The 23,299-nt window shown below is 33.4% G+C and overlaps 3 protein-coding genes and 1 long non-coding RNA gene across 4 annotated transcripts; 2 read left to right on the forward strand and 2 right to left on the reverse strand.

Moving 5' to 3' along the window:
• Window positions 1-516: 516 nt before the first annotated feature.
• LOC122146164 (rRNA N6-adenosine-methyltransferase METTL5-like) lies at window positions 517-2,339 on the forward strand. Its single transcript, XM_042764269.1, has 5 exons — window positions 517-815; window positions 1,556-1,670; window positions 1,764-1,945; window positions 2,101-2,185; window positions 2,264-2,339. The coding sequence occupies exons 1-4, from the start codon at window positions 716-718 to the stop codon at window positions 2,121-2,123; spliced, it is 420 nt and encodes a 139-aa protein (XP_042620203.1). The 5' UTR covers window positions 517-715; the 3' UTR covers window positions 2,124-2,185; window positions 2,264-2,339.
• A 2,243-nt stretch (window positions 2,340-4,582) lies between these two features.
• On the reverse strand, window positions 4,583-10,561 carry klhl23 (kelch-like family member 23). The gene is made up of 4 exons (XM_042764267.1): window positions 10,226-10,561; window positions 7,009-8,226; window positions 6,030-6,182; window positions 4,583-5,863 (listed from the first exon to the last, which is right to left on the reverse strand). The coding sequence occupies exons 2-4, from the start codon at window positions 8,219-8,221 to the stop codon at window positions 5,553-5,555; spliced, it is 1,677 nt and encodes a 558-aa protein (XP_042620201.1). The 5' UTR covers window positions 8,222-8,226; window positions 10,226-10,561; the 3' UTR covers window positions 4,583-5,552.
• Window positions 10,562-10,820: 259 nt separating this feature from the next.
• LOC122146165 lies at window positions 10,821-13,718 on the forward strand. The gene is made up of 2 exons (XR_006160864.1): window positions 10,821-10,958; window positions 12,478-13,718. It is a non-coding gene; the product is annotated as an uncharacterized LOC122146165 (long non-coding RNA).
• LOC122146163 (D-3-phosphoglycerate dehydrogenase-like) lies at window positions 12,283-19,914 on the reverse strand. Its single transcript, XM_042764268.1, has 12 exons — window positions 19,692-19,914; window positions 18,971-19,122; window positions 18,032-18,097; window positions 17,590-17,644; window positions 17,210-17,308; window positions 16,990-17,122; window positions 15,768-15,916; window positions 15,521-15,673; window positions 14,097-14,235; window positions 13,543-13,670; window positions 13,201-13,417; window positions 12,283-12,661 (listed from the first exon to the last, which is right to left on the reverse strand). The coding sequence occupies exons 1-12, from the start codon at window positions 19,827-19,829 to the stop codon at window positions 12,507-12,509; spliced, it is 1,584 nt and encodes a 527-aa protein (XP_042620202.1). The 5' UTR covers window positions 19,830-19,914; the 3' UTR covers window positions 12,283-12,506.
• Between the last annotated feature and the right edge of the window lie 3,385 nt (window positions 19,915-23,299).

Here is a 23,299-nt window from a genome sequence, read left to right on the forward strand (position 1 = left end):
CAAAAAAAATAAAATAAAATATGTTGTGGTCAAGCTCAGACATGATAAGACACTTTCATGAATAGGATATAAAAAAAAAAAAAGATTTTTTTGCTGATATTTGTATTAGTAGTGTGTTATTACTATATTCCAAATTCATATCTGAACTACAGTAGGGCCAGCAAAGTGATCTACAAAGGGAATAAGGAGTCATTGCATGGTTAGTAGCAACAAGAAAACGCTTGTTTGTTTGTTTGTTTTTAACTATTTAAAAAAATATATATATAAAAAGAAACTAATAAGAAACACCAGAATGTTTCTTAATACACTGCCATTTTCTCATGTTCTCATTTTATTAAAAAAGTGTGTTCAGTTAATCATAATTGTATAATGTTAAAAACTAACTAATATGAATAAAAAAGTATCTAATCACAACATATGATAAATGTGCGCCATGGCAGTAATCAGCCAGCAGATGGTATACTCAGAATACTCACCGCTGGCGAGATAAGCTTGCAGAAGTACAAGCGGAAAACACACATGTAAGTGCACTACATGTTTACCTGTTTGATCCAAAGTGAGTTTTCTACTTGAGGAAAGTCACCATATCACTAGAAGTCTGAAGATCGGTCGTGAAATCATGATCAGTCGACGTTTCTGATCTGATTAGCATTACTATGAACTATAGAAACACAGAGTGCTATGAGCAGGATTCACTGGAACATCTGATGTAGATATGAAGCTCAAAGAGCTAGAAAGCTGCCTTCAACAGGTGGATGGATTTGAGGAGCCCAAAATACTCCTGGAGCAGTACCTCACCAGTCCGCATATAGCGGGTGAGCATTATACTGTATTTGTATCCACTGTATGCATTTTTAACCATAAGATTTGTGATATTGGATGCGTCTGTTCTGTATTCGGATTAGCATACTTATACTATTCTTACGATTCCTATAGCTAGTATAAATACTGTGCGCAGTACGCAAATTTTATGTTGTTCATATCTGAAATACGGGAGGTTTAAGAAGTTTTATAACATTTTACCAAAAAAAAAAAGTTTTTTTTTTTTTTTTGCAACTGGAAGACAGTTTCTGCCACAGAGGATAAATCTGCAATTTTGAGTTCACATTTTGCTGACTTTGTATGGTTAACTTGCAATTGTGCAAAATAAAGTCAGAATTGTTATAAACTTGCAATTGTGAAATGAACTCAGAACTGTGAAACGTAAACACGCAAAGTCAGAATTTTGAGATAAAAAGAACTTTTCACCTTTTTTTTATTACCTTTATATTTTTATTCTGTGGCAGAACAGGTTCACTTAAGCCACTTACTGAATTAAATATGCACATAATGAGGTCATGTGACGACAACATGACATACTGATTGAAAACTTTTTATCATTGCATAATGCACAGTTTCACGTGCTACTTTAAAAATAGTAGGCATTGTACAATTTAAAGACCGTTAATGAATATTTAATTCAGGGACAGATGGCCTTGAGTGGTCTTTTTGGTTTAATATACTTTATTATGGCATAAGATACCATCCAGTTGTCCTGTGATTTTTCACATTGTAGGCTGTATGTTGTACACCATCCACAACACATTTGATGACATACAGCATAAACTAGTTGCAGACTTGGGCTGTGGATGTGGGGTTCTGTCTATAGGAGCTGCAGTGCTTGATGCTGGGTAAGACAAACAATATCCTTTCATCTATAGCCTGAAATAACTCTAGTTTTAAAAATGATGCGAATCAGCATAACTGTAATCTTTCCTCTCAAGACTGTGTGTTGGATTTGACATTGACGAAGACGCCTTGGATATATTCAAAGGAAATGTTGAGGATTTTGAACTGTCAAACATTGATATGGTCCAGTGTGACGTGTGCTCTATTGGATCCTCTTTTGCCAAAAAGTTTGACACGGTCATCATGAACCCGCCATTCGGCACGAAGCACAACCAGGGTAAGAGTCATCTGTGCTGCTGTGCTGTTGACATAATCTGCATTTCTTGTTTTTATTTGCAAAACTGCCAAAATAATATCTGTTGTCGAACAGTTTTCCCAAAGTCCATTGGTTGACCTTGATTCTTGTTATTATTTCCATATCTTCAATTTCAGGTATTGACAATCGCAGTTCCTGAAGACAGCGATTTCCATGGCAAATACAGCAGTGTATTCCCTTCACAAGACCTCAACACGAGATGTAAGTTGCCATATTATGTCTTAGTATTTCAATTATATTCATACGAAAAACTTACAGTTGATTTGCATTTTTGTGCAGCACATTCAGAAGAAAGCAAATGATTGGAAAATGAAAATGGAAGTCATTGCAGGTAATATTTATTGCACCTAAAAACACGCACTACCATTCAAATATATATATATATATATATATATATATATATATATATATATATATATATATATATATATATATATATATATATATATATATATATAGCAAAAAATGAAAACTTTTATTTCAGCAAGGACGCATTAAATCTATCAAAAGTGACAGAAAAGACATTTATAATGTTATATAAATGGTTTTTATTCCTCAAAGGATCCTGAAAAAGTTTCCACAAAAACAGTTTTCAGCATTTATAATAAGAAGAAATGTTTCTTAAGCAGCAAATCAACATATTAGAATGATGTCTGAAGGATCATGTGACACTCAAGACTGGAGTAATGAGGCAGAAAATTCAGCTTTGCATCACAGGAATAAATTACACAAAATATATTACAATATATATATATATATATATATATATATATATATATATATATATATATATATATATAAATATACACACACACAGCCACACTGAGCATAAAAGACTTCATAAACAAACAAAAAAAAATTGTACCCAAGTATCAGGGCCGAGCAAGCATTTATTTTTTTTTTTACTCATTGGTATAGACCTGATCGGTGTCGCATCATAACTGTGTGGGTGGAGTCAGCGTGAGGGAAAACAGTCCTTTCCCCCTCATTGAAAAAGCATGATGTTGACTCAGAATGGCCTACATAAAATCATTTCTGCCGCTCGACAGAGCAACATACACATAAAAACTGAGCCATATTGGGTCGGACTGTCCATACGGTATCTGTGACTGGACAAATCCAACAGAACGGCCAGAGGTGTCGTTTCACCATATTTTTTGTTACCTAATTGAGCAAGAGACAGCTTACTACAAGCCTATACGAGAACGAGACGGCTTATGAAAGTAAACATTTGTCATTTTTTTTTGCTTAATTTTAATAAAGAGATAAAGACTTGAGTAACATGGTATGCCTACTATACTTTTACTATAGTAAAACCATAGCTGATTTTTATAAGGGATTGTGTATAATAATATAAAATAAATGTTTTAATAGATTAGGACATCACAGAATATCAGGGAGTGAGATTCATTTGATTGTGATGTGAAGGTGGGTTACTGTAAGCCGTGCAGGGGACAGGACTAATGACAGATCATTGCAGGGTAAGTAGTGTAGCCTATCTGTGCTACCCGCTCAGTGCTACCTCTGGTAGTCCGTCTTAAGATCAGGGTTTTTTTTTACTTATTAGAGGTACAGAGTGCCACAAAGCAACTTTTCGGCATTGCACCAAGAAAAAAATCGAAAAGTCGAAATCACCACAAAAAGTAAAGATCAAGCGCCTAACAAGGTCTCCGCCCGTTAACTCGAATTGTTTGTTTTCCCCCATGGCATAAATGGGTATGATGTTTTTGTGGACGTTCCCAGCAACGCCGAACAAAGCCAATCCTTATTTTATGTCAGCTGTCATGCCGTGTCGTGTAGTAGGTGGCAGTATTCACTTTCCAGTAGATTTGCCAAACCCGATTATTCACGCCATTATTCATGCTTTCTAACCATATCTCCACTTTTTTACATTTATGTTGCAATTATTGTATATAGAAAATAATAAAAGTTTACATCAGTAGTCCCATGTTCTACTAGTGTATATACATAAAGAAAGTGTATCTTTATGTATATACACATATTACTTTTACTCTCTGTATACATTGGATTGATTTTAATAACTTCAATGTACTTGAATTGTGCGTCAAATACTAATATCGGATCGGGACTCGGTATCAGAAGATATTCAATGACTGGGATCAGATCTGGGGCACAAAAAACCTGATTACCCTGTAGGTTGTAATAAGCTTTATAGTGATATGATGGGTTTTTTTGTCCCAAGTCGTTGTTTTCTCTCTCACAGAGCTCAGATACGACCTGCCAGCATCTTATAAGTTCCACAAAAAGAAGTCGGTAAGTCAATGTTTTGTTACAAACCAGTATGTTAATTGCCACAAAAATATTGCACTGGACACATGTAGACACATTTTTTCAGACTTTACATTGACAAACTAGTTACATGATTTTTCTATTCGATTATTTTAGGTTGATATTCAAGTGGACTTCATACGATTCACTCCAACATAAACATGATGGGCAAAAAGGAGTTTGTGTTGCTTTTTCAAAATTTTAGTAATATTTTAATAGATAAAAATACACTGTTCTTCAAAATAAGTTTTCTAAATGACCATACTGCATCATTTTTGGGTGGATACCACAGAAATACCAGCGTCTATGTAGGATTTACAAACATGCTTGTTGGAACTTTATTTAAATTTATGCTTTTCACATTTTTGGCAGCATACACAGTTGATAAAACATCACAATAACTAAAAACTATAAATTACACAATATACATCACACATATTTATATTTATAAAATCCTGGGTTCACAATCATATTACAAATACAAAATCAATCCAAATAAATATTAATAATACTAAAGAATAAATCATTTCTTGATTTAAAACACTGCAAAATATTAGTCTTCAAAAAGGTACTGTGCAAAAAGTGAAGTGCTGTAATCTATTGTGCTGTTCGGTATATATTTAGAAACAGCCCTTTATCTTCCAGCAGAGATAACAGACAAACTGTGTCTCACACATTATCAGTGACTTCACATGTTGAACAAATATAATATATTGACATCATACATTTCTCATGTAATCAGTGGCAATGTTATTTTTACATTTAATAATGTAATCAGTGACTATTTAGTGACAAATTACTATTTAGAATTTTTTTAATTTAGAATATGAATTTAAAACACGCAAAACAATGTTTGCAGTCAGTGAAAGCATGTCAAACGTAATCCTGTATTTTAGCATTTCGGTTTTAATGAAATGCTGTGAAGCTGTCTGGGTTTGGTGTTTATTGATTCGTATGAGCTTCAATACATGGCTACAATATTACTGCAGTTATTTGGCAACATAATAGCAAATATAGTCAACAGCTGGATTTTAAACACATTTATCAGGTGTTAAAAATAGGCTGGAAAAATGTGAAAACATCCACTGAAATCCATACCGGAAAAGTATGGAATTTTGAAATAGAAGATTCACAGGAACCCTGAATTAGTTCCTAAAGTATTGCCTATTCACTTTACAACATTTGCTCTAACAATTTATTTCTATGTTTAAATAAAATTTGTCTCAGACATTTAGACCCCACTGGACGCGGCTCCACAGACAGTGATTGTGCTGTGATTTCACACACTGAACACACAAACGCAGCCGTGTGAGCGTGCAGCTGATGGGAGGTTTCCCACTATCTCCCAGCAGTCTATCTCAGGGTCGTACCTCTCTATACTCTGCAGATATGTCCCTTTAGAGTATGAATACCCACCTGCTACATAGATGCACCCGTTTATAACAGCCGAGCCGCACTCCATCCTTCTCTCCTTCATCGCACACATCTGTCTCCATTCATCTCTCTCGGGATCGTAACAGTCTGTGATGGTGGTCTGACCACCGACCAGATAAAGCTTATTGTTCAAGGAGACCGAGCAGAGGCCGTACTCTGAAAGTAAAGAGTTTTGATGAGCTTTTCAAATCACAAGAGATAGTGAAGAATGTTAAATTATGAGAGAAACCAGCTGGGCTCGTTTCTGATCTAAGTCAGCAACCAACCTATGGTGGTTGTAGCCTAGAGATCTAAACCATTAAAAAAAAAGTAGGTGGCTCACCAGGATGTGGACATATCGTTGTGATGCTCCACTCATTGATATCTGGACAGTAAGTCTGAATCTTCTCGTAAGTGCAGGTTCCTCTGTACCCATAATGCCCTCCGGTTACATAGACTCTGTCATTCACCACACAAGCGGTTGCATTTCCCACGCCTTTAAAGTCAAAACAGAAAGACGCTGAACTTCCATCAAATGACATATTAGATTTACAATATTTGAAAGTTTTAATGTGTACGATTTTTTTACTTTTTAAAAAGCTAAAATCCTGGTGAAGAACTGCACTATACGCATTAGATTTTAATTTTGAAAAAAGTCTATTATACCCACCATGGCTACATTCATTTGATGCAGTAAAAACAATATTTTGAAAAATGAATAAAACTTTAAATAACAGCTTTCTATTTGAACATATTTTAAAAAGTCACTTATCCCTGTGATGCAAAGCTGAATTTTCAGTAGGGCTGGGCGAAAATGATCTTCTATATATTTAAAGGTATATAAGTAAAAATATTACTGACCTCAAATTGACCTCAGTAGTCTGAATCTGAATATTTCTCCATACATTTAAAATGTTGTTACAGACATTGAATTTTTTTTTTTTTAATTAAAATGCTTTACCATGGTTTCTGGTTTTTCATGGTTTTAATTTTTTATTATGTAACAAATCAACCATTGCAAATGACATGACAACATTTAAGTACAGTCTTGTTCCTTTGTAGAAGACTTTTTACAGTCTTTTTTATTTATTTATTTGCCTATTTTATATAATTTTTGCTTAAAATGAAATGTTGTGATGTTGCCATTCATCTTGGATCTGGTAGATTTGGTAAATGCCTCTTTACTGAAGTATTTTATTTTTAAATCCCTAAAATAGGGGAAAATACTTCCAGCACCATGACCTCTAAAAAAAATTTTTCAGAACTCCTCATTCAGCCAACCAATCCAATAGATGTGTGTAAATCAACTGAAATTCTCATACCCTGTATCATATCAGCCACAGGAAACCATCTCCTCTTCAAAGGATCATAGAATTCAGTTTCTTGAGTAGGAGCTCCTGCCGTATATCCACCAATGGCGTATATGCATCCACGTAAAGCCACGGAGCAGTGGTAGTATCTGGCTGTGATCATGGGACATCCTTCTGTCCATTCATCCGAGTCAGTGTTATAAATCCACACGGTGTCTAAAGCATCCACAGTCTGTGTCCTGTATCCTCCAGTCACATAGATATCAGGGCCTTGAAGTGCCACGCTATAACTCTCTCTTTCAAAATCAGGCATGTCTTTGCCCTGAACCCATGTGTTGGAAACAGGGTCCCACATGTGGACTTCACACAACGGATGCCAGTAATATCCACCAATAACATACAAGTTGCACGTTAGCTTTTTGCGGCACTGTGAGAAACCTTTGCTCGGCTTTAAGGAGGTACGAATCAGAGATCGCAGTTTGCTTTCAGAGCAACATTTGCGTAGATCCAAAGCAGTTTTGAGGCAAGCGTCATCCACTTCCAAGTGGATGCATTTGAGAAGCTCTTGAAGGTGGTCTATTCGAGGAGCCGTGTCATGGGCGACCCATTTGACCACCGCATCCAATAAAGTCACTTCTTTCCACACATTAAGGTTCTCTGTTTCTAAAATTCCCATGAGCTTTTGGAAATCCACCTGTAGGAACTCCTCCTGAAGTGTGAGTTCTTCAAAGCGACTCAGTATGATCCTCAAAGCCTCATGCTGCAAATCAGAGCACACGTGAAGCTCGGCGAACGAGTGCATCCCGAGGCAGTTATCGACGTCCAGCAGACGAATCAAGAAGCTCTCGCAGGCTTTTTTGAGCGAGTTGAACTGCAACAGGTCTGCGGCTTCCAGAAGACTTTGGACGTTGTTCTGGGTTATGCTGATCTTTGAAGTGTAGATGTAGCTCACCAAAGCACCCAGAATCTCTCCGTTTATGCAAGGTAGGCTGATGGTGTTGTTCAAACGTTCTCTCATGTCTAAGGTGAACATTACCCTGAAATAGGAGCTGCGGGCTGATAGGACAGCCTTGTGGCAGTGGAAGAGCAGTCCGGATGAAGACTGCAGGGTGACGTCTGTGAACAGACCGCTGCTGTGAAACTCATGAAGAGCTTCCAGCACCTCGGAGGAGTGAGAGGCATCGCAGAACTCGTAGGAGTAACCGCTTTGACCTTTTCCTGACATTGCAACTGGAAAGAGATGATTTTCAAATGAGTTTTCAGTGTCCTAATAAAATTAGCTAAGATAAATTATCATCATCAAGGAAAATTCATTTACGGTGTATACATACATACATACATACATATACACACACACACACACACATAGATATATATATACAGTACAGACCAAAAGTTTGGAAACATTACTATTTTTAATGTTTTTGAAATAAGTTTCTTCTGCTCATCAAGCCTGCATTTATTTGATCAAAAATACAGAAAAAAATTTAATATTGTGATATATTATTACAATTCAAAATAATTGTTTTTAAATTTATTATACTTTAAATTATCATTTATTTCTGTGATGCAAAGCTGAATTTTTAGGATCATTATCACATGATCCTTTAGAAATTATTCTAATATGATGATTCATTATCAAAGTTGGAAACAGTTCTGCTGCTTAATATTTTTTCAGAACATGTGATACTTTTTTAGGATACTTTGATGAATAAAAAAAAAAAAAAAAAAAAAAAGAAGCTATGTTTTTAAAATATAAATATTTTGTAATAACAATATACACTACTGGTCAGTAATTTGGGGGTCAGTAATTTTTTTTTCTTTCTTTTTTTAAATAAAATCAATACTTTTATTCAGCAAGGATGTGTTAAATTGATAAAAAGTGATAGTAAAGAAAATATATTATTAGAATATATATTATTAGAATTTTTTTTTTTTTTTTGAATAAATGCAGTTCTTTTTAACCTTTTATTCATCAAATATATTAGACAGCAGAACTGTTTCCAACACTCATAATAAATCAGAATATTAGAATGATTTCTAAATGATCATGTGATAGACTGGATGTTACATGTGACACTGAAGGCTGGAGTAATGATGCTGAAAAATTCAGCTTTGCATCACAGGAACAAACTATTTTTTTTTTTTAAAGTATATTCAAATAGAAAACTATTATTTTAAGTTGTAATAATATTTCACAATATTACTGTTTTTTCTGTATTTTTGATCAAATAAATGCAGGCTTGATGAGCAGAAGAAACTTCTTTCAAAAACATTAAAAATAGTAATGTTTCCAAACTTTTGGTCTGTACTGTATAAATGCTTCTAGTTATGCTCAACTCTAGGATATTTAGTTTACGGTCCATGACAATATGATACATATAATGGATTACATGTCAATTAAAATGTCACTATTGCACATTTTTATCATGTTTATTCCAGTTAATATTTATGAATATTATTTTTGAATGTAGCTTTCTGTGAAGACACAAACCTGCTTATATATCTTCACAAATGTTGACTGTTATGTTGTCATATTTAAATAGGGTAAGTTGTCATACTAGGCATTAAACGCGCTTTAAGCAAAATGTAATCAGTAAAACAATTTTACACAACCAAACAAAAAAAAAAAAGCTAAATGTAAATGGTAACTTACAAAATATGACCATTTTTTGTCATAGCAGTTTTTCTATGTATATGGGTTCACTTGTTTACAGGTTTTACAAAAATATATTTTGAGCACAAAATTCTCAGAAGAAATCCTAATTTAAGACCATTTTAAACCAGTGTTATTTAGCATCAGTGAAATACTATTAAAGTTTTTAATACTTTGAATTAGCTTTTTTAAATTTTCCTTTTTAATTTTTGTTAAAGTTTAAGTACATTTTTTGTTGTTGTTTCTTAATATATGTCTATATTGTGTGTATTTTTTTATTTCCGTTTTAGTTGTATTACTACATAAAGTGAAAATGAGAACCGCCTTCGCAACTAACTGAAATTAAATAAGTATTTGTATATATATATTTAATAACGTATAAGTATTTGTATATATTTAAAAACGTATTTCCTTTCAAGTAACGAAGACGTTTTAGTTTGAATAATAACCGTTTTGAACAGCCAACCGACAAAAACACAGCTAATGATGAAAACAAACAATGCATTTTAACTAACGCTACAGTTACAGTTAAAGCGCTTGTGACAACTAGCCCCTATGTAAAAACAAGCTTACCTGACCCGAATGATTGACAAAGCTCGTCCTTTCTTCGCTGGAGAAGGTTTATCCCCAACAGTGCGGCTTGTCCTCGGACAGATCAGACATGTGGCCCCTGTATTTAGCGTCAGCCTCTGGAGAGAATGTCGCGCTCCTATTTTGGTGTCTGTGTATTATATTAGGAGCCTCGCTGCTGTCAGCCGCCGCTACTGATTCAACACAGCCGCGTCCTTCAGCCATGGGACCAAACCAGTACTTACGTTAGCGTCCCATCTTCAGAAATACGTTTAAAAAGCCGTAAGTTTGATTTTTCAATCAGCTGAGACGTAACACCAGTTCACGTTTTAGTTGTCATGGCAATGTCGAGTGTATAATCCTAATAAGGATTAAAGCCGTTGCATAATAACGCCTGAGGGAAACTGTACCAAGGGCGGCCGAACACCAAGAATTAATCCATTCTAAACGCTTTACCGTTGCCTGAACGCAAGAGCGTTCGTTTATAGCTTAGCGACAGTGAATTATTGGTGTGTAGTCGCTATTAAGTCCACAGTGTAACATTAAAAGGACAGAAATAACTCACGGTTACCATGGAAACAGTGTGAGGGGTCAGTCGGGTCAGTCGATGAAGCGAGCGCACGTGAAGCGAGGCGATTTTTAATCAAAGTGTATTTCTCTGACGTGATTTCAAATTAATAATGTTTAAGTGCTAATAATTCAAGGTTTTAAATTGAAGGCATTCTGCAATCTCGCGGTAAGTAAACATTAATGTTTGCTAACAGTGTTTGGCTCCCTGGAACGTTCTTGGAACATTAATTTGGTCAGAAAGGAAATACATGCTAAAAATACTATGTGTGTTCATATAAGCAGAATTATCTATCATTTATACATCTATGTATCTAAAGAGAAGCAGCAAGTATGTGGGAAAAGGGCCAAGTATGATTTTAAATACACACAAACGTTTTGGGAATGAAAAGGAGCTAAAATATTTTTTTTGGCATATATATGTATATACGCTGCTGTTCAGAAGTTTGGGATCAGTAAGATTTTTAATGTGTTTTACAGAAGTCTTTTCTGTTCATCATGGCTACATTTTATTTGACAAAAACTACAGTAAAAAAAAAAAAAAAAATATTGTAAAATATTATTACCATTTAAAATAATGGTTTTCTATTTTAATATACTTTAAAATATAATTTATTTATATGATGCAAAGCTGAATTTTCAGCCATTACTGCAGTCTTCAGTGTCACGTGATCCTTCAGAAATCATTCTAATATGCTGATTTATTATCAGTGCTGGAAACTATTGTGCTGCTTCATTTTTTTTTTTTTTTTTTTTTTAAATCTGTGATACTTTGTTCAAGATTATTTGATGAATAAAGTTAAAAAGAACAACGTTTATTTAAAATATAAATCTTTTCTAACAATATTAAACAAAAGTAACAAGTCTATATGATCACTTTTTATCAATTTAACACATCCCTGCTAAATAAAAGCATTCATTTCTTTAAAAAAAGAAAAGAAAAAAGAGGGGGGAGAAAAGTAAAAGGGAAAAATATACTGACTACAAACTTTTGAACAGTACTGTATATTGTTACAAAAAATTTCCATTTTAAATAAGTGCTGTTATTTTTAACTTTTTGTTCATCAAAGAATCCTAAAAAAAAAGTATCAAAATATTAAGCAGCAAAACGGTTTCCAACTTTGATAAATCATCATCGCCTATTAGATTTCTGAAGGATCATGTGACACTGAAGACTGGAGAAATGATGCTGAAAATTCAGCTTTGCATCACAGGAATAAATTATACTTTAAAGTATATTAAAATAGAAAACTATTATTTTAAGTTGTAATATTATTTCACAATATTAATGTTTTTTCCTGTTTTCCTTGATTAGCAGAAAAGACATCTGAAAAAAATTACGATCTGTTAAGATCTGTTATAGTGTTCAGTAAATTTCTATATTGTTTAGCAGGACATTGGCATCAGCTATTTGTCATTTTTCTACAAAAGATCCAACGGCAAACCTTAAGTTTAGTTAAGTATGATGAAAAGAGACAAACTCTACTGCAAAGCACTGATTGTTGTTATTTTAATCAAACACTTTCATCTGGAATACAGTGGTTTTAGTAAACACTAACAACAAAAAGTCAAAATAGGACTATTTTTTTCACACTGTTGTTTTAGGAATTGAAGTGTTATGAACAATGTGAATTACAGTGAGCAATGAAATTCAGTCAGGCTAGAGCTTAAGCTGCTGGAATGTTTAGTGTTTCCCATCAGCATCAATGACAGATATTCAGACCGTGAGCTGTGCAGCCTCTTTCGCTAAGGACTTCAGGGCCCCGATGTCCCCCAGTAGCGAAGAGATGCCCATGCAGTACCACTGCTCACCACTGCTGGCAGTAGAGGCACTGAAGGACTGCAGCTCCACACCTGCTGCCGCCAAAACCCCTGAGAAAGATAGGAAAGCAGCATTATTTTTAAGTGTCATCATTCACTCATAAGCCATTCTCAACCCATGTTTTTTTCCATATAATGAAAGCATAAAGAAGCACTTTTATAGTATTGTTAGTTTTGTTTTAGTTTTTAGTGCTATATAGTTTTTTGCAAATTGACAGCACCTATATGGATGAAAAAAATAAAGGGAAAAACTAACCTTGCAGACTGTTTACATTTTAATTTATATAAATTTTAATTTAAATGATATTTATAATTTATAAATATTTAAGTATGTGAAAACACTCATATAACTGTAACTGTAAATAAAATTACCTGTATCAAAAAATAAGTTTCTTGTGCCTTTTGACCAATAAATTTTAAGTTTTTTTTTTTTTTTTTTAAATGATACTCTTAAAGAGCAATTTCTGAGCTGAATATCACTTTTAAACTTCCTAATATTACTAGGTTTTCCATCAGTTTCCCTGCAGAAACTCATCTCCGATGTTCTTTCCATTTAAGGTTGTTTGTGCAGAATGTGAATCAGCCTTTACCGGTCACAGAGAGCAGGAGCTCGGTGGAATTGGATGCTTTGAAGAACAGCAGGTGTCCAGTGAGAGGAACAGGCTGTCGAAACACACTTCCATTCAGCTCCAGCAGCACAGGAACCCCGGCCTGCACCGAGCCAACAGTCGTAAAGCTACTGCCATTCACAGAGACCTCCACCACACACACCTCACGCTCATCCGAGTCTTTATGATCCGTCTGCACCTGGTGGTTTGTGACACAGGGACAGATCAGAGCACTGCTGGGAAAATAAAACACCTAGATGGCGTGCTTTAACTTAAAATACGGAGTAGTTCAAAAATATAAAATTAACTGTAAAGAAGTCTTACTGTAATTCCGGTCTCTGCAGCTAGAGGCAGTGCATTCACCAAGTTGGGGCCTTTCTGAGGACCTTCAGCGAGCAAACCAACTACAGCTGCTGAGCTCAAAAACCCAGAGGACTTCTTCAAGGATTCCCCTGAACAGCAAAAATAAATAAATGCATATTTGATATATTATTGTTAAATTGTACATTCATTATATAATAAAATGTTTATAATTATACAATAATATATAATATATATATATAGGTATACTGTATAATATCTCAGCTAAATGCATGCAAATGCATGAGCTTGCCACAAGATGGCATCAACAGAATAAAAACTAATTTCTCAGTAGAGTAGAACTATTACAATTCAATCAAATATGTCTGACAGACAATGAGCTCTGATAAGTACATCTGGGAAGGTTTGCGCCTGAGTAAAAATGTAAGTGATGTACAAAATGTACATACTGTCCCAACAACAGGATTGATTTCTTGTCATTTGTTTTAAGCACTCGTTCAGTTAGTGAGTGAATGACAACCATTTTAACAACATATTGGGTGAATTACTGCACTTACCAAGTGATGTGACGTGGACCTGACTGTAGGGTTCTTTAGAAGCAGTGCAGGCCTTCAACACTCTGCCCATGGACTCTCCCAGCCGAATCCACTGATGAGAGTCAGGAGAGAAAGTACTGACCAACACCTGAGCATTCACCTGGGGATGAAAAAAAAAGGACTTAATGTCGTGATCTTTCATTCTGTGTTGTGACATACATCCGAGTGATACACGTTACTGAAAAAAAAGGAATGTAGGGCAGGGACTGGGTTTTATGTTTCGGTTGTTCATTGGATGGAGGAGGAGCTAAATGTAACCTTGCAGCCAACTGAAAGAAAGGGGCGGAGTTAAAACAGACTAAATGATTGCATATGTCACCAGAAAGAAGTCTGCCTTGTCACTGGAAGATCCAATTAGGATATTTTGATTAAAAAAAAAGGGGTTCAAAATGACAAAAATAAATAAAATGCATGGATGATTTGTTCACCTTAAGATCAAAAACACACGTTTACAAAAACAGGGTGAATTTTCATTTCATGCTGACATTAAACAATTCAATTCAATTAAAAATCAGAGTTGTAGGTAATGTGTTTTTTTTTTTTTTTTCAGTTTAAGTTCCAGTTAATATACTTTCTCCTGCCCCAATTTAATAGTTTGTGTAATTATTTATAATTTTGAGCCATATCAGCTTCAAAGGCTATATTCATGGCAAACTCAAGAATAATACGATTTAAAATAGTCTTAATACTTCAATGAATTGTATACGATAATTTAACAATATTATTTTTACAAACAAAATAAAAATAAATAAACAAAAATCTATCAAATTGATATTTGATTTAAAAAATAAATAAATAAATAATTTTCCCAGAAGAAACTTCTTTAAAAATGTCCATTTATGTTCTTTCAGTGTAAAAACATTTCCTAGTCCCCGATTTAATAGAGCTGTTGATTCATAACAAGTGTAATCTTTCAGGGTGGGAGTTTGAGAAATTTGATATTTTTTTTTATATTTATTTTTTGGAGCTGTGATGTGCTGACATTTTTTCTTTCAGTATATCCTGTATAGATTATATTAAAAAAAAAAATCCTGATATTTCCAGACTTTCCCTGACTGTGGGAATCTGTTTCCTGAATTTTGTTTGGGTTTTTAGAAAAGCAGTTTTGGATTTAAAAAGAAATACTGTATCTGTGGTGAAATTTTTTTCCATTCTACAAATTAAAAGACTTACCCTAAATATATAAAAATGTGCATTATTTACAGCTATTTCTGTGAAACAGCTACTTCGGTGATAATTTAACTATTTGACAACCAAAGATAATTTCTTATGATTTTATATGATTAGAAAAAAAAATATCCCCTCATAAATAAAATGTCTCTGAAAAATTTTCAGGAGGGAAATATTGCTCCCTCATAAAAAATAACAGTGATTAAATGACTCACGGCTCCCACTAATGCTTTTCCCGTGACCATGTCCACAATCTGCAGGGCGATATCTCTCCCACAGCGGGCCTGAGCTTCTTTAGTGCTGGCTCCCAGATGAGGACAGCTGATCACATTGGGATGGTTCACCAGCGCCCGGTCTTTTGGAGGTTCCTGAACCCGCCGAAAAAGACATTATCAGTATTATTTTAAATATGTTTGCATGCAATGCCATTGACCAGTGGCAAGAAGCTAAAAGCATTCTCACCTCCACAAACACATCCAGCCCCGCTCCTCCACACTGTCCCGACTCCAGAGCCCGGAGGAGGGCGGCTTCGTCAATGATGCCGCCACGAGCACAGTTCACCACCTTCACACCTTTCTTACACTTAGCAAATGAAGCGTCATTAAGGAGACCTGTGTAGCACATCAGCAAAAGTTTGATTTTACAGTGGGGAAATTCATGAAAAATTCAAATAGAACCACAATATAGCCTAGTAGTGCAATTAATAAACTGCATTTAATAATAATAATAATAATAATAATAATAATAATAATAACAACAACAACAATAATACATTTTATTGTTGTTGTTATTAAAATATAAATTATTGTAATTATTATTACAATAAATTATTATTATTATTATTATTATTATTATTATTAAATGCATGATTTAAAATTTCATTTTAAGATTACACAAGATAAGATACATGTACCTCAGGACCAGGGTTATTATAGTTAACTAAAAGTAAAAAAGTAAAAAAAAATTATTTCAGCTAGTTGTCAAGGCAACATTTCTCATTTTCGTTTAGTTTAACTTGATTTACTAAAATAAACTGAAAAAAAAACTATGTTTTAAAAAAAAAAACTAATAAAAATTACAATACAAAATTACTAAAACTTTAAAACTAAAATAAAAATGTTAAATATTAAAAATAAAAACTTGATTTGAAAACTAATTTGAGATATTAATAAAAAAAAAACTATAATAGTATATCTAGTGATGGGCGCTTTCGAAACACTGCTTTGTGAAGCTTTGAAACCTTTGTGAACCGTGTTTCGAACCAGTTTTATACATTTGTAGATATTTTTAAATGACACATTTGTATAATAAAAAGAAGAGATGTAGTTAATAGTCTATTAGTTGTCTGATTAACCAAGCTTTCCATAAAACAAATAAAACTACAATTTTATTAAAATAACACATATTTAAACAGATACTTTATATTTAATGGTATTGCATGTTTTGTTAATTGGATTTAATAGATAACACTTTCAGTAAAACATGCAATTGGTTTGTAAAAGGTGTTTTCATGCACGTTTAACCAGCATATAACAAGTTTAACAAGTATATCAATGATACTAAAATATCACTGCTCAGGATTTTAGACTCAAGTCTTGGCAATTTAAGCAGCAATATGAGATGCATCACAATATTCGTCAAAATTGTGCAACAAACTAGCAAAATGTTGTGTGTGTGTGTGTACCTGTGGTGGAGGGCATGAGTGGAGTATGGACTGTGATATAATCACACTGTGGCCACAGCTCCTCCAGAGACATCTGCTCCACACCCCAGCTCGCAGAAACCTCCAGAGGGGTGATGGGGTCGTAACCAATGGTCTATCAGGGATGCAATTAAAAAAAAAAAAAGTTTTAATAGCATTTGCATTTCAAGTCAGGACAGTTTTTAGGACACAATGATCTTACCCTCATACCGAAGGACTGCATTCTCGATGCCACCTCTTTGCCGATTCTTCCAAGCCCTACTATCCCAAGAACTTTTCCATATAGCTCTGCGCCCATGAACTGCAAAATCATTAGCAAAGCACTCAGCCATCTAACACAAAAATGTGGAGCAACCCTTTCAGTGATCGCAATCGATTAGTGACGACTGACTGAACAGACGGGAAAGTATGACTATGAAATCACTACTCTGACTATTTCTGAACTATGTGTACTGTGCACAAAGTTTCAGTATATGGCCAAAATGTGCAATATACAACAGGATGGTGCATGCAGTACTCTATCCCATAATGCAATGCCATTTAAATAATGCCAACAGCCACACTGAGAACAAGTGCACATACCTTTTTACGATCCCATTTTCCATCCTTCATTGACATGACAGCTTGTGGAATATGTCTAAGAAATACAGGAAAAAATAAAAATAAAAAATATAATAATAATAATAATAATAATAATAATAATAATAATAATAATAAATAAATAAATATAATTTATTATTATTATTATTATTATTATATATTTTTTATTAATATTATTATATATAATAATTTTTAAAAAAAATATTTCATAGAAATATAACGTTTTTTTGTATCATTTATGTTTTTTTTTTTTTTTTTTACATTTTTATAATGTTCTACCCTATTTCAGACCCAGAGTCATACATCAGAGACTATAAAGTTCTGAAAGTTAAAACATATTTCATAACACGTTAAATTATTCATCTCAAAACCCTTAAAACAACAAACAGAAGTACTTTAGTAAACAGTCATTTTGCCAGTTTACCTTGACAAGCTCATCAAAAGAGCACAAGTGAGCTCAGCAGCACTGATTGTGTTTCCACTCGGAGTGCTGAAAAATTAAATTATGAAAAAATGAATAAACAAATAAAACATTTAGGAAAAGAATTCCTGGCCATTCTACTTTAAGTAATAGTTCATCCGAATGTACTGACCCTCAGGCCATCCAAGATGTAGGAGAAATTTAGCATCACTTACTCACCAATGGATCCTCTGCAGTGAATGGGTGCCGTCAGAATGAGAGTCCAAACAGCTGATAAAAACATCACAATAATCCACAAGTAATCCATACATCTTGTAAAGTGAAAAGCCGTTTGTTCAGCTTCTTGTCCTAATTGACTTACTTTTTTCCATATTATGGAAGTCAATGGGGACCAGCAACTGTTTGGTTGCCAGTTTGGAATAATTTGAGGGCGAGTAAATATTGACAGATTTTTCATTAACTATTCCTTTAATGATGGATTTTTTTTCTTACAAATGCACAGCTTTTCATTTCACACATTGGTAACTGATAGACTGGAGTGGGGTGGATTACTTGTGGATTATTGTGATGTTTTTATCAGCTGTTTGGACTCTCATTCTGACGGCACCCATTCACTGCAGAGGATCCATTGATGAGCAGGTGATGTAATGTTAAATATCTCCAAATCCGTTCTAATAAAGAAACAAACTTATTTACATCTTGGATGGCATGACGGTGAGTTCATTTCCAGCAAATATTAATTTGTGGGTGAACTATTCCTTTAACATCACCTAAAATGTGTTTCATTAGAAAACATGACACGAGATGCAATAAATGTTGATAATTTCATTCTCGAGTAAACCATTACTTTAAGAAAAGAAGAGTGCACGACTAGATCAACTTGCTTTAGGATCGAAAACAAACAGAATAGAGGTCAGAGCAAGACTCAACATGCTTCATTACTTCATGACAATAATGCCGCTCTTGGTTGCTGCATCCACGTCCACGTTGTCGACTCCTGTTCCGGCGCGTCCAATGATCTTCAAGTTACTGCCAGCATTGATGACATCACAGGTAACTTTGGTTGCTGATCTGACGACTAAACCATCATAATTCTTGGGGAAAAGATATGTAAACAGAATTAGCATGTAAAACAGGGTTTATTAAGTTTTTCCCAAACCCTTCTAGGCAGGACAACACGTGACATGACAATAGTGACAAGTCAACATGCATTCAGTATTGTTTTTTTTTATTAATGCACAAAGAAAAAACAAATGTATGCATTTTATTATAACCAAGCAAATACATAATAAATTAAAACCCAACTAAAAACACATGCACAGAGCAAAACACGTGCATTAAGCACAATGCACTGGGGGAAAAAGAACATACCTCGAATATATAAATTCATGTTTAACTTGCGGTCTAATAAAATTATTAGGAATTGACTGAGACGATTCACATGGTGCAGATACAGGCTGCTGTTGCATCAGATTGTGAAGAGGAGAAGGAGGAGGGGTGACAGTCACACATTCACACATGCTAATATTTTTTCAGGCACACTCTTGCTGCTTTGGAGAACGCCATTCTTTCGCTGGCGGCGATTCAGATCAAGGCACTTGATATTCTGCTGAAGTTGCTGCTGAATTTGAGAGTCATTCGGTTAAAGAATCACTTTACTTACCTGAATCTCTGCGATCAACTCTTCTTTAGTCATCTGCTGCTTCTCCGTCACTTCAATGCCGTTCTCCTTCAGAATAGTTTTGCAGCATGGATCGACGCTTTCACTGATTAAAACGCGTTTGACTGATAGCGGCGCCATTCCTGTGACTTCAGTGACTCGACTCTCTTCAGATCACTGACTGATGTTCTGTGGCGTTCTTTCAAAGATCTCCTCTCATAAACTCCGCCCTTCACGCGCCTCCCTAAAAGTTCCTCCTTTTTATTTATTTATTTAATTTATTGAACAGCCTCGATTTACATACTTTAAGAGGGAACAATAATATTTATATATATTCAATAATATCCATCTATATATATATAAACTTTTATTTTGGATGCGATTAATCATTTGAGAGCACGATTAATGCATCCGAAATAAAAGTTTTTGTTTGCATAATGTATGTACTGTGTATATTTATTTTGTATATATAAATACACACACATCCATGTATATATTTCAGAAAAATACTATTTTATATATTAATTATATTTATTTATAATATAAATTATATGAATATAGACACTGTATGTGTGTATTTATATATACATAATAAATATACACAGAACTAACACATATATTATGCAAAACAAAAACTTTTATTTTGGATGCTAATAACCACTAATAATCATACAACAACAATAAAAATATGTATATATATATATAATATATATATATATATATATATATATATATATATATATATATATAGTATAAAGTCTGCTTCAAAAACAGGTTTATTGACACAATCTAAAAAACACAATGTCGCGCTTTCTACGAATGACCATGACTCAAATCCATGTTCTGATCGATGCAGGAGTGTGTGCGTGCGTGCGTTTGTGTGTGTGCGTGTGTGCATGTGTGTGTGTGCGTGCGTGTGTGCATTGTGTGTGTGCGTGTGTGTGTGTGTGAATTAGGCTACTAGAACAAACTTCCTTAACAGTATTTATGCTTAAACTGAACACTCAACTCCATTATACCGAGGAAGAATATGTAGATCTAACAAAAATTGTACAAATTTGTGTGAGATTGTGTCTATGTATGAATTTTCTCAATTAGAGTCACAATGGTGACAATCAAAAGTTTTTAACCCTGGAGTGCAGACTTGGTGGACCCAGAAACTGCATAGGGCACATTTCACCCACACTTCATTTGGCTTTAAGCTGCCAAAAATGTTACATATAGACAACATTAAAGTTCTCAGTTCTATGTAAGGGGATGCTAAAATGTGTTACAATTTACCCCACCCCTCCAATGTTTAGTTAGCTGTGATAGCATTATGGTTTGAAATTACCAGTTTAAAACTGCATCACATTTTGCCTGAGAATCTACAATTTATTTCTAAGTAAGTTACAGGATTCTATCTGCAACAGTTTAAGTACTAAGCAAAATATAGTTTTGGTCAAAAAAATCAGATTTTTACATCAAAAAAAAAATTTTCTTTATAAAATCTACATATACCTATTTACAGCCTTGACAATCATTCATATAAGATCAGGGTGGAAGTGGGTAAACAATGAAATCATAGGACTCCTAGCTTATCCCTGAAAGTGGAAATGATGTTGTTACAACTCTCCCCATGTTACAACCATACCCAGTCTCCCCTATATATATATGTATATGTGTGTGTGTGTGTGTGTGTGTGTGTGTGTGTGTGTGTGTGTGTGTGTGTGTGTGTGTGTGTGTTTATATACAAAAGTAACAAGTGCTAACAGTAATCATTGCGACTTGTGAAAACACATTGACTTACTATAATATGGATGCTTAAACCTGCAGAAATTAACAATAACTAAATAAATGAACAATATGGAAATAAATGAAGCAATGCATGGCTAACAATTAAATGTGACAATAATAGTATGTAGTCCTAAATTAATTTTAGTATTACTATTTTTAAATGTCACCTATTTATTATTTTCTGTATTTAGCTTGCTTTATTTATTTATTTATTTATTATTTATTTATGTGTTCATTTATTTTTATATGTATTCACATGTATTTATTTCCAAATGTATTTATACAGTTATTTGTTTTATATATTGGAATTTTCATTTTGTACTAAACGTTGCACATATGTATGGGAAAATATCAATTTAAATACAGAAATATATTGCCGTTTTATATATTACATTTTAAACTGAATATTGCTACCCATATGCTTCCACTGTTTTACTTGTATTTATTTATTTATTTATGCAGGTTTGGCCCTCGATACAGTGATAGTTTATTATATAAAGGATCTACTTCTTTGAGATTAAAGTCAGTATAGAGGATGAAAAGAAGTTTATAACTGTCAGTTGGACTAATTCTTCACACAAGATCATGCGTCTGATCAATTAGATGAGCACATGACAGAGGTTTATTTGGTTGACCTTTACTCTTGTGGTCTTATCTGTTAGCAATATCTAAATTTGTTTGATTGTTATTTATTTAATTGAGATTCATCATACAAAACATGACAGTTACAAGAAAAACATTTTAAAACTAAAAAACACTGAATGACAATAATGTGTTTTACTAGCCTATTTGATGAAAAGTCATAATCGTTTTACATTTTGATGAAAAGCCCTTAGTATTGGAACTTTAATAAAAGTTCCTATTGTGAAAATAAACCATAGTGTGACAACATATTGCATTTGTCAAAAATGCATAAAAACATTAAAAATAAACCTATTTACTGGAGAGAGAAAAAATGTGTGATTAGTCATGCATAAACTAGGCTATCAGTCTATATTAAATGTAATTATATTATATGAATGAAATTTAATTTCAGAATCAACTGCTATATCAGCTCAGTTTATTTTCTATATTTTTTATATTAAACATTATTATAGGCCTAATAATTATAAGGTTTAATCATATCTTTAAATAAGCCCTTAAAATGTTGTTTATATGTCTAAGGGATGAAATTATAGAGTTAAATTCTACAGAAAAAGTGGAAGACTTAAAATAAAATAAAAATAATTAATTAACAACATATTCTAGATATGAATGCTTTGGGTTTTCAAAATTATAATAAAAACAACATTTTTGAGGACAAAACTAGTTTATTTTCTAGATTTATTTTTTTGAACATTCCATTTACACTATATTGCAACAAAATTAGAACACAACAATTAAAAATAACAACAGTAGAGAGAAAGAAAGAAAGAAAACAAAAACAACAAACAACACAACATAAAAAAAAAAAAAAAAAAAAAAAAAAAAAAAAAAAAACAAAAATGGTTTACAATTCTAAAATTTACATTGGTGAATATAGAATCTACATAAGAAGAGAATAAGGTTTATTACAAAATGCATTGGGATCTGCTTCAAAAAATCCAAAATTAGTACATTTGGTATTCATTGAAAAGTCTTGTAAGATAGTAGGCCTATCCTATTTGAGATAAACTAACATCTTTCCAGAGATGAGAGGTATAACTATGGAATGATTTTTGTGTCTTTATTATTCAATCAAACATTCTGTGTTTCCATATATAACTGAATGACCGAAACAAATGAAGAAGTTCAGTGCCATTCTGTCAAAAGGAGAATTTTGTGTCAAAATCAGACAGAAATTTTTGACAGGGTAA

This window comes from Cyprinus carpio, chromosome A9 (genome assembly GCF_018340385.1).
Source record: "Cyprinus carpio isolate SPL01 chromosome A9, ASM1834038v1, whole genome shotgun sequence".
NCBI classification, from domain to species: domain Eukaryota; kingdom Metazoa; phylum Chordata; class Actinopteri; order Cypriniformes; family Cyprinidae; genus Cyprinus; species Cyprinus carpio.